General features: G+C 36.6%; 1 protein-coding gene across 7 annotated transcripts in view; it reads left to right on the top strand.

The window, feature by feature from the left end:
* The window catches only part of ZCCHC11 (zinc finger, CCHC domain containing 11), an 84,764-nt gene that overhangs the window by 50,026 nt on the left and 22,787 nt on the right, over nucleotides 1–11,951 (top strand). For all 7 annotated transcript variants that reach the window (XM_015566945.1, XM_006768324.2, XM_006768322.2 and 4 more), the window contains exons 14-19: nucleotides 1,608–1,694; nucleotides 3,620–3,723; nucleotides 8,063–8,120; nucleotides 8,215–8,318; nucleotides 8,595–8,684; nucleotides 10,707–10,820. In XM_015566945.1, the coding sequence (XP_015422431.1) occupies nucleotides 1,608–1,694; nucleotides 3,620–3,723; nucleotides 8,063–8,120; nucleotides 8,215–8,318; nucleotides 8,595–8,684; nucleotides 10,707–10,820 (557 nt within the window). The remainder of the gene's footprint in view (nucleotides 1–1,607; nucleotides 1,695–3,619; nucleotides 3,724–8,062; nucleotides 8,121–8,214; nucleotides 8,319–8,594; nucleotides 8,685–10,706; nucleotides 10,821–11,951) is intronic.

The raw sequence follows: 11,951 nt of genomic DNA, 5'->3' as shown, positions 1-11,951 counted from the left end.
TACAACTCTAATTCATTATTACATGGCTTTTTCTAGCCTCTTACCTATAAATTTCCACTCCAATAGTGAGAAATCTAGCTCCCACCATCTGCCACATATTTATTTAGTTGTTCCGTTTAAGTACATATCTATAGCATTATTGGAACTGTTATCCTGTACCCCTGTGGAAAACAACTTTATTAATTAGAGTACAGTGCTTATATATGCAATTCCTTTTGCTTTTAGTCTTACAGACTCCACTAATTTATAAAGTTACTTAGTTTAGCACCTTTTCCTCCATTCCCTTGAGTGAAGTTGTCTTATCTATATATGTAAAAGCCCAGCAACTGAATGGCGGAACGACCAGAACAACCACCAGGAGCTGCCCCCTGGTGGTCAGTGCGCTCCCACAGTGGAGCGCCTCTCGGCTGACCAGGATTAGCAGCGCTCCTACAGCGGAAGCAGCCACTCAGAAGGCGGGTCTACAGTTGCTCGGCTGACCAGGATGAGCATCGTTCCCACAGCAGGCAGATCCCTGCAGGCCATGCCCCCAACCAGTGCACAAATCTGTGTACTGGGTCTCTAGTACATTTATAACACTTAGATTTTTTAGTTATAGCCTGAATTCCATCCTGAGATTGCCTGACCTCCTAAATGAGTTTTTAAAATTTGCATTTTGTAAAGTTCACTCTTTGTGCTGCAGAGTTTTATGGGTTTTGACAAGTGCATCATATCGTGTTACCATAAGAGTATCATACAAAATAGTTCACTACTCCAAGAAAACAATCACATGTATTTCAGCTAATCAAGTTGCAAGTGCTGATACTACATTTGTTTTTCAAAAGCTGAGTCTTAGTTTAATTTATTACAGTAAATTACTGCTTTGTTCCCATTACCCCATTAACTCCTGGGGATATATCTGGAGCAGGAGATAGGAAAAAAGACTATTCTTAAGGAATACAAGGTGGGGCAAAAGTAGGCTTACAATTGAGAGTACTCGAAACACAGAGTTTATTCTTATATTATTATTTATTATTTTCCATATGAACAACTGCAAACGTACTGTTGCCCCATCCTCTATATGGTCTTATTTAGAAAAATAAGGTGAATATAAATGAAACAACTAGGAAACTAAAAGGACAGTGTAAATTAAAGTGACAAGTAGTTTGGAGAGCTAAGGAAATTTAGTTAAGGAAAGGTCTTTGAAGACTCATTGAGTAAAGCAACTTATAGGGAAGATGTGACTCTTGACCAGGCATTCGTGGCAACTGTTAGATTTGAAGGTCAGGTACCTAGTTTAACAACAGGAGTGTAGTCTTACAAGGAGGGAAGAACAAGCAAGTGTATGGGAGAGTAAAATGTCTGAAAAAAATGATTTTAAATAATTTGTAGAAGTAAATATATTTTGTAGATATATCATAAGGAAAATGATCATGTGAAATGAACATAAATCTAGATCAGTAAAAATTATCTTTTTGCTGTTGTCTGCCCCTTCCTTCCCTTGTAGCATTTATGACTTTATATTCATAGAAGCTAACAAATAATAAAGTAATGTTAGGTAAGTTTTTAGGTAAAAAAATTGAAGATATTTTCAGATTTTATTTTTCTTTTTTCTTTTTTCAATTTAGATGAATTGTCACCACCTTTCTCTGAACAACACAATAGGGAACAAATTTTAATGGGCTTGGAAAAGTTTATTCAAAAAGAATATGATGGTATGTCATATTTTAAAAATTGATGTTTGTATTTTTTTTTTTACTATAGTCACTTGATCTGAGTTTCATTCATTTTTTTTAAAAAGTGTTTATTGAATGTTATGTGTTAGATACTCTTCTAGGTGCTGGGGATACAGTGCTAATAAAAGGTGAAACCTGCTCTCATGAAGCTTATATTAAGAGGGGGAGACGTAGTCAAGTGAAAAAATATGTATGTAATATAAACTCAGGAAATAAATGCTATTAAAGTTCAGGAGTTAAAAGGATAGTAATGGGGTATTATAGTAGTTCTTTCTGATAAAGTGACATTTGAACAGAGCCATAAATAATATGAAGGAGCAACTAATATGAATATCTAAGGAGAGAACATTCTAGAAAGAAAGAGTAACAAATATAAACACTCCACGATTGGGTTATGTTTGGTATGTTTGAAGACCAGCCAGGAAGTCAGTATGGCTGGAGTGGAGTGAATGAAGTGACTGTACTAGAAAGATGAGGTTAGAGAGGTCGGCTAGAGACTGGATCATTAGGGCCTTATAGATGTTGATAGAAGGACTTTGAATTTTATTTTGAGTATCTAATGAGAAGCTTCTGGAGGATTTTGACACTTAAGTGATATTATCTGAGAGAACAGAGTATAGATTCATAAGAATAGAAGCAAGCAGAATATTTAAGAGGCTGCTGCATAGGTTCAGATGAGATATAACTGATTTGAAAGAGTAGATGAGAAATGGTCAGAGTTAGGATACATCTTGAATGTAGAGCCAGCGGGATTTGCTGATGCATTACATGTTAGATGTGAGGAAAAGGAGTCAGGGATGGTTTCAAAGTATTTACCTTAATAGTTGGGTAGTGCTATTTAACTGAGATGGCAAAAATAGCAGAAGGAGCAGGTTTTGAGTATAGGGGTGAAGAATCAAGAGTTCTGTAGCCAAGTATTTTAGAAAAGAATAAGGAATTGATTTATAATCAGAATGAAGTAGTATTTTTAAAAGATAATCTGTTATGTGCTATAAGATTCCATATTTGAATTATATTTGCTATTATGTAAAATATTGACCAAATTAAAAGTCCCTGTTAAATTAAACTAATGCACATTTTTATTTGCTCATGAACGTAACTTCTTTTATATCTCAGTTATCGTTGAAATTTCAAGTTAGGGTATCAGAACTGAAAGGGAGGATTAAGTTTTGAAAATATAGAGTTTGTTATCTAAATGTATAGTCTATAAGAATTAATAGGGAGAAAAACCTGATCCTGTTAAGTCACAGCTTGTTTGAAGTGGCATCTGTAACGAATGATACTGAAAATGAGAAGATAGTCCTATCATAATTTATATCAAATGGATTACTGTCTCACTTTTGGAGGAAAATTCTATTTACTAAGGTGATATTTATAGAACTACTTGAATTGTGCCTTAAGAAAACTAGTTTTATTTCCAAGACATAAATCTCTAAGTATTGGTCTTAACTATTGGTAGTGATGTTGAGGATGAATTCATGAGATAGTTAAGTTGGAAGAAGCTAAAGACTTGGTGGGTTTTTTTGATGTGGAGGAGTTAAGAATCACACATATATTTCTGACTTGAGCAACTGAGTCAATGATGATACTGTTTTCTGAGAAGGATTTTAGAAATAATAGTAGGTTTGAGAAGAAGTTGATAGTTTAGTTTTGACTTGTTGAATTTATGATCTCTGGAAAAATGGAAGAAGCAGTTAGATACATGGATGTGGGAACTTGAGCAAAACACCTGCATTTTAGATGAGTGTTTTATATTGGAATTTCTCAGTATATCTGTAAATGGTAGGTAATTTAGGGCATAAAATGTGGACGAGATCATTTGTGTTAGGCCATGGGTAGGTAATAGAAGACTCCTCTTTCCTGCTAATTATAAAACCTTTGACTTTTTTTTTTTTTTTGCTTAGAAAAGGCAAGATTGTGCTTATTTGGCTCTTCTAAGAATGGATTTGGATTTCGTGATAGTGATCTGGATATTTGTATGACCCTAGAAGGCCACGAAAATGCAGAGGTAAGAGTTAGTGTTTGGAAAGAGGTATGGAAGTTTATTTTCTTCCCGTGATTAATCTATTTTAATTTTGTCTTTAGTATTGATAAAAATATATGGTGTCATTATTTGTGTAAATATATTAGCAATAGCAGTGTTTGAAATGTAAGGTCATATAATTTTCAGAGACATTAAAATATTTAAATAAGTAACTTTACCGTTTGAGTAATTTTATAATGCAAAAATCATGGCACTGAGAGTTACAAGTGCTTGTAATAAATTGTTGGAGGAGGAACCAAGATGGTGGCGTAAGGTACAGACCTGTGCGTGCTGCCTCCCACAATAACATTGAAAATACCAATTATAAGACAAAACAGCTATCATTCAAAACCATGGGAAAGCTGGCCCAGTGGAAGTTCTACAACTGGAAGGAAAGAAAGAAGAGCATTGAGACTGAGTAGGATATGCAGAGGTGCCAAGAACAGAGGTACGGAGTTGCGCGCCAGGCGGGCTGCAACTGGATGCACGGTTTTTTTCAATCGAAAGGGGTTACAAACTCTCGAATCCACTGAGCTTGCTTGGGGCGGGATTCTGAGTCCCAAACCCCTACGGGGAGAGGTGGGACGGCCTTGCAGTGGGTCGGAAAGCAAGGGCAGCTTTCTCGAGGAGCTGCTCGCCAGCACAAAGGGACAGGGAGACATGGAGTTGCGGAGTGCCGAGGAGTCGCGGATACGCCATTGCTGTTTGCTCTGCCCTGGTGATTCCCTGAGACCCCGCCCTACTCAATTTACGTCCCCACCCAAGTTGTGCCAGTGGCACAAAAGGAACCACCTGCGCTTTTGCAACTTAACCCAACAAATTGCAGATTTCAACTCCTCGCACCCATAAGGGACACACTCAAGAAGCAGAATCCGGTTTGGAGGAAGCTGGAACCGGACCCGGCTGGGCCAGCAACATGGAACCACTGTACCAGCAAACGCACAAACAGGTCCACCAGATCCATTCTCACATGGGATGCCGGGAGACGGGAGACAAGCAGTCTGTGCACTTAGTAGAAAATGAAATCCAAGCAAGCATACCAGATATTCAGCCAGCAAGAACGCCTGGAGATTTTATCCAGCAAGGAGACGCCCAACAAAAGACAGAATACCAAACTTCGCGTTGACCAGTTAAAGTATGATATCCAGTACCTGCAGACTGCTCTCAGAAACTTCCAACATCGGCGATACGCAAGGGAGCAGCAGGAGAGAAAGCGAGAGGAGCTTCTGTCTCGCACCTTCACCCCCAACGTGGGATGCAGCGCCCCCTGGGAGGCTGCGACGGCCCCTGGGAGGCTGCGATGGCCCCTGGGAGGCCGAGACGGTCCCTGGGAGGCCAAACACAGGGACACGTCGCGGATGGAAATAGCTACATTTTCCATGTGTATGACTCGGCAACAAAAAGCGTACACCTATGGATGAGGACAGTGCGGGGGTAAGGGCAGAGGGTGGGGTGGGAACTGGGTTGAGGGGAGCTATGGGGGGAAAAAGAGGGAACAACTAATAATCTAAACAATAAAGATTTATTAAAAAAATTTTTTTAAATTGTTGGACAAAGTTAATGTACCATAGAGTTGGAATTTTTTTCTTTAGAACCAATGAGAAGTTGGTGCTTCAGTTTGGTAGTGAACGTTGATCTCACTATCTTTTCATACCTCTTCCATTAGGTCATGCCTTTGTATTGCTAAAGATAGAATAGAAAGGTAGACATATAATTTATAACTTGCTTGTGTTCTACAAGTTCATTGCAGTTTTGGAGTACTTAGAACACATTTTTTTCTATGGAAGCAATGTTATAAATTATTTGTACTAATATAGCTTTACAGTGAGAAAGGCTGATAGGAAAAAAAATTGATTCGAAATATGGTGTTAGAGGAGAGCTCTATTAATACCCTTGGACCACCAGAAAGACAAAAGGGGTTCCTAGAACAAATTCAACCTAAAACATTGCTGGGGGCAAAAATGATAAAACTGAAGCTTTCCTATTTGGGGCATATCATAAGAAGTCAGTGTTCTTTAGATATGTCAAAAATGCTGTGAGGAATGAATCCAAGTCTTTCTCATTCCACAGTGGAAGAGGAAGACCAAATATGAGATGGATTGACTTTATAGAAGAAGCCCATAGGCATGAGTCTACAGGAGCTGAGTAGGGCTATTGAGGTCAGGACATTGTGGACATTCATAGGGTCTCCAGGATTTGTAGCCAACTCAGTAGCACGTAATATATAGGATAGCTTTTAGAAACTCATTTTGAATGAGGAGGGAAATTAAAATCTGTTGAGGCCCTTGTATACACTTTTACATAATCTCATTTCACTCTTACAACCACCTTTGAGGTAGAAAATTTCCCCCATTTTACAGATGAGGAAACTGAGGCTTTGAAAGATAAATGTACTTGCCCAAGTTCACAGCTAATAAATGATGGAGCTGGGATTCTTACCCATGTCTGTCTGACTCCAAAGTTCATGTTCTTTTCATTGTATCTCACTGCTTCTCTGTAATTTATTTAACCTAAAATGTAGTTGAAATATAGTACTAATGATTCTGTAGACCTTAACCACTACTTTCTGAAATTGAAAGCTTTCTGAGTTCCACCTTGAGATGCCAGGAGCAGACCTTCCCCCAGAGCACTTTCATCAGTGGGAGTGGGTGGTTAGGCCTTTCTTCTTTGTGTACCAGGCCTGAACATTGGGAACAAGATTGTCCAAGCTCCAGTAAAGAAAGGGGCTGATGGGACAAGAAAAAGTATCCCAGGCCTTCCTAGCAGCAACTAGAAAAGGAGGGGATCCCTATAGTTGCTCATTCCCTTACTAGCATAGTTATTGCTATTTATAGTTATTACTTGCAAGATTGGGGCGAGGCCACGCTTCTGGCTATCTGTAGTGGTGTCAGTATAGCCTCTGTTGTATTATAAAAGAATTCAGCAGAATAGTGAACTATGTGTTTCTGAAATAGTTTTTTCAAAAAGTGGTTTTAGAATTGTTAGAACCAGAGTAGAGATGGCAGTGATATTTGGTAGATTCTTATTTCTGGCTCTAAGAAATTGCTTCTGGTGTTTATTAACATCATCTTATTCTATAATGAAACTGAAAAGTTGTAAAATATTTTAGTTCTTTTTAACTAACTTCTATTCAGGTGCCATCTACCTGGAGAGTTGCCCCTTTCCATTTTGAAGATCAAGAATTGAGGGAATTGAAAATAATTTTTATCTAGGGAAGAGGTTAGAGTTTTAGGTATCTCCTATATAAAATTTAATAATCAGACTTCTAATTACTAAGGGTTTATGTATTACATGTAATCTGTGGAAGGTTGAAACAGTGAAAAAGAATAATTTTTTTTCAGATGAGCCATAATTGAAAACTTAAAATTTATCATACATTTACATTCTTGCATAATAAGAGGAAAATAACCTCTCATTTTATTGTGTGTTAATTAGTAAAGAAAGTTTCCCTTGAAATCCCCTAGTTAAGCTGCAATGGCTACTGCTTTCTTGAAGCTAAAAAGAGCATGTTGGGGATATGCAAAAGTGATTTTAGTAGTAAGTGTGGGCATTGATGTAAATACCCTTTAACTCAGTGCAGTTAACGTATAATGCCATTATCTCTCCTGTTTCTTATATCATGGATAGCATTACCATAGCAACTCTGCTGTCTAGTTTTTAAAAAGTGAACATTTAAATATGTAGAGGTAAGAATTTCCTTGAAGAAGTAGATGCTGGTTACAATAGGATTATTTTTCTTTTATTGGTCAACATAATAATAAAAAGCCCACAGACTTAAAATACTTATTTTGCGCCAAGCATGCTGCTGAAGGCTTTGCATACATGTCTCATGTAATCTCTCTAATTACATGAGAGATTATAATTATCTCAATTTTATAGAATAGTAGCATGAAGCTCAGAGGGGTTAAGAATCTGGACAGTCACATAGCTACTCAGTACTGTACTTAATTTAAGATTTGAATTCAAATTTGTCTAAGTTGAGAACCTATGTTCTTAATCACTAAATCAAGCCCACCTGTAGTTGTTTCTTCACATATTTGAAAACATTGTCCTCTTGACTTTGTGCTTCTCAAACTTTAATGTGGACGTGAATTATTTGGGGATCTTGATAAAATGTGAATTATATTCAGTAGATTGAGGGTGGGGCCTGAGATTCTGCATTTCTTATGTTTCCAGATGATGCTGACCGATCCTTGGACCATATACTTAAGTAGAAGGTTACATAGAGCTTATTTTAAATGCTAGTATTAAGTGCCTAGTGGAATTTGTACAAGACCCAATTGAGTCAGACAAATTTTATTATTTCTTTGTTTCTTTTTTTTAGAAATTAAATTGTAAGGAAATAATAGAAAATTTGGCAAAAATTCTTAAGAGACATCCAGGTATGAATTTTAAATTATAACTTTAAAACAACAGAAAATATTTTTTAGCATTGTGAAAATTATTTAACTTAGTGAAGTTTTATTTTTTAATCAGGTTTAAGAAATATTTTGCCTATAACTACTGCCAAAGTGCCTATAGTAAAATTCGAACACAGACGAAGTGGTTTAGAAGGTGATATCAGTTTGTATAATACATTGGTAAGTTTTTCTTTCTTTATAGACCTAGATATGTTTACACTTGTCATTGAAAAAGTTTATAGATTGTTGACTATACATTTATATTTAAAGCTTTCAAATGTGAGTGGTTTAAGGGGAAAAATTAATCATCTTGATATTTCAGATTGAAAATTAGTTTTTGACTTACTTATAGATATTTTAAGTTTACATTTATATGTTCCCTTTAGAGTGTATTCTCTTGTTTTATCTAATTTTTAATAAATTTGAAGTGATTTCAAATATGTAATTATTTTTCAGGCTCAACATAACACAAGAATGCTAGCTACTTATGCAGCTATTGATCCTAGAGTGCAGTACTTGGGATATACTATGAAAGTGTTTGCTAAGGTATGTATTAAAAAATTAATGATCTGCTTTGTTGTAAGACTCATGGCTGTTCAAATGAAACATACTGATGTCACACTTGTGAAAAATAATTTCTGATTTTTGTTTACCTGAAATTTTAAAAAGAAGCCCTCAATGTTAATGGTTTAATTTATACCTATTTGAGTAGGGTAATTCTTAGTTTTTTCCTGTGCGTGCTCCAGTTCCATATGTAACTGGGAAATTTGTCACTGACAAAATTTCTCAATGTGATAATGATTTTCACCCCCAACATGAGATTTCCTAGCCCAGAGATTCTTAACTAGATGGTAAGCCAACTCCCATGCCTACCAATCATATTGACAGAGCTACTTTTCTGAGTTCACCTCATGAACTGTCTCCAACATGACAGTTCGGTGCTCCCGTGGAATCTTAGTAATAAAACCAAGTGATTCATGTCAAGGAAATCATTCCTCTCCCTTAAAATAAAATCTGCTAAAACTTTACTCGAGGGAAGTCTCTGAGGGTTCATTTTGTGTGTTTTTATTAATTTTTTTAAAACCATGTGGTTCGCCGAAACCGGTTTGGCTCAGTGGATTGAGCGTCGGCCTGCGGACTGGAGGGTCCCGGGTTCGGTTCCGGTCAAGGGCATGTGCCTGGGTTGCGGGCACATCCCCAGTGGGGATTGTGCAGGAGGCAGCTGATCGATGTTTCTCTCTCATCGATGTTTCTAACTCTCTATCTCTCTCCCTTCCTCTCTGTGGAAAATCAATAAAATATATTTTTAAAAAAAACCAAACAAACAAAAAAAAACATGTGGTTCAGAATTCAAAACGTCGAAAGGGGTTTATGGTGGAGCCCTAGCCGGTTTGGTTCAGTGGATAGAGCTTTGACCTGTGGACTGAAGGGTCCTAGGTTCGATTCCTGTCAAGGGCACATGCCTAGGTATCAGGCTCAATCCCCAGTAGGAGGCGTGCAGGAGGCAGCCAATCAATGATTCTCTCTCATCATTGATGTTTCTATCTCTCCCTCTTCCTTTCTCTCTGAAATGAATATAAATATATTTTTAAAGAACAAAGGGGTTTATGGTGGAAAATCTACCTTCCACAGCTATCTCCTAGCCTATCATACCTCTTGCTGAAGGCACCCATTGTCAAAAGTTCTTCTTCGTTCTTCCCGAAATATACCAGTACCGAAATTTCCTATTTCATTCTTATTACAGGTATTGACATTGAAAACACTGTTTTGCGCTTTCCTTTTTTTACTGAGCAATAGATTTTGGAGATTATTTTATATGAGTATATAATAGCTTCTTTGTTCTTTTTTAATGATTATGTATTATTCCATTATGTGGATACTCATTAGTTTTTAAAATCTGTGCTATACTGATACCTTAAGTATTCCATTATGTGGATACTCATTAGTTTTTAAATTTTTGCTATACTGATACCTTGTTTGTGATTTTTTTTTTTAAAATATATTTTATTGATTTTTTACAGAGAGGAAGGGAGAGAGATAGTTAGAAACATCGATGAGAGAGAGACATCGATCAGCTGCCTCTTGCACATCTCCTACTGGGGATGTGCCCGCAACCCAGGTACATGCCCTTGACCGGAATCGAACCTGGGACCTTTCAGTCTGCAGGCTGACGCTCTATCCACTGAGCCAAACCAGTTTCGGCTTGTTTGTGATTTTTTGCTATTAAAACAGTGTCACAATGAAAACACTTCTTATTTAGTCATTTTACGTTGTGTTTTTTTTATCGCATATTTGCTGGATAAATTATTAGAACAGAACGGCTAGGTTAAACGAAATTGCCCTTGTAATTTTGATATTTCCAAATTATTCTTCATAGAATTTATGCTAACTTATACATCTGTATGTATAAATACCTGTTTACCCACACCCTCTATGACAGTTTGTTATTGAACTTTTGGATATTTGCCAGTTTGATGAGTTGAGAAAAAATAGTGTCTCAAACTAGTCAGTATTCTGCATGGAATAAGATTCTGAAGTTGTTTTTAAATCATTGTTATGTTTCTTTAGCGATGTGATATTGGAGATGCTTCCAGGGGAAGTTTGTCTTCATATGCTTATATCCTTATGGTGCTGTACTTCCTGCAGCAGAGAAAACCACCTGTTATCCCAGTTCTACAAGAGGTAGGTGTTTAAGTAAGTTGTAAAGGAGTTTCTTATGAAAACAATCCATCTAAACACATAGATCTTGCTCAGTTCATGAGATTATAAAGGATTTTTTTCATCATGACATCCTAAGTTTTCTTCTTCTATTAATGGTATAATCAAACAATGAACCTTTAAAAAAGTTTATTATGGGAGAATATAGACAACCAAAAAAATTAATAGATGAACAGTACTATTGAATATCTTTTGTAACATTTTTGTATTTTTACCGTCAGAATGCTGCAGATCATTATTAAATTTATATAGCCATCTATGAACTCATGTATTAGTCTCAGATGCAAATACATAAGTTTTTTCTCTTCAGAGTATTCTCTTTCCTTTTGCTTGGCAAGGAAGTTTGATTTATTCCTGTTTATATTTTGGTCAACTTTGTGAGTTTTGGTTGAGAGAAAACCCAAGGAAATTCATCCTCATCTCTGTAGGGTCATGTTAATTGCATTAAACATAAGAATATGCATCAAAAGAAACAGATTTTACTCATATTCACTCAGACTTGGCGACTCAGAGTCCCTTTTAAAGCCAATTTATATTCTCTGAAATAGGTACAAAGGAGTTCTTTTGAAAAAGAAATGTTTTTTATTGATTTTAGAGATAGAGGAAGGGAAAGGGAGAGAGAGAGAGAAACATTGATCAGCTGCCTCCTGCACACTCCCTGCTAGTGATTGAGCCCATAATCCCCGGCATGTGTCCTGACTGGAATTGAACTGGCATCTTCTCAGTGCATGGGACAATGCTCAACTGAGCCACACTGACTGGGGCAAGTACAGAGGAGTTCCTAATCATCTATCTGTTCCTCCTCATTTTTGTCACAAAATGGATTTGCAAACATTAGGGAGGATCCAGATCTAATTTCTTAGAAAGGTTATTATTTTGAGGAAGGAGAGAAGCATAAGAATTGCCTGGTAAATCACATATTCTAATTTCGCATAAACTTTGGTAGTCATGTCAAAGAAGAAAATTACAAAATAGCAAGCCATATGATGGGTGTCAGATGGTCTTGTAAGCTTTTAAAAGTTCTAATGAATGTCCTGGTTTTAGAAGCATTTCCTTCCCTCTTTTAAACAGTGGAAGAGAAATAAAGATTTTACA

This window comes from Myotis davidii, unplaced genomic scaffold (genome assembly GCF_000327345.1).
Source record: "Myotis davidii unplaced genomic scaffold, ASM32734v1 scaffold79, whole genome shotgun sequence".
Classification (NCBI taxonomy): domain Eukaryota; kingdom Metazoa; phylum Chordata; class Mammalia; order Chiroptera; family Vespertilionidae; genus Myotis; species Myotis davidii.
Note: the sequence above shows the minus strand (reverse complement) of the source record. Positions and strands in the feature narration are given on the sequence as shown.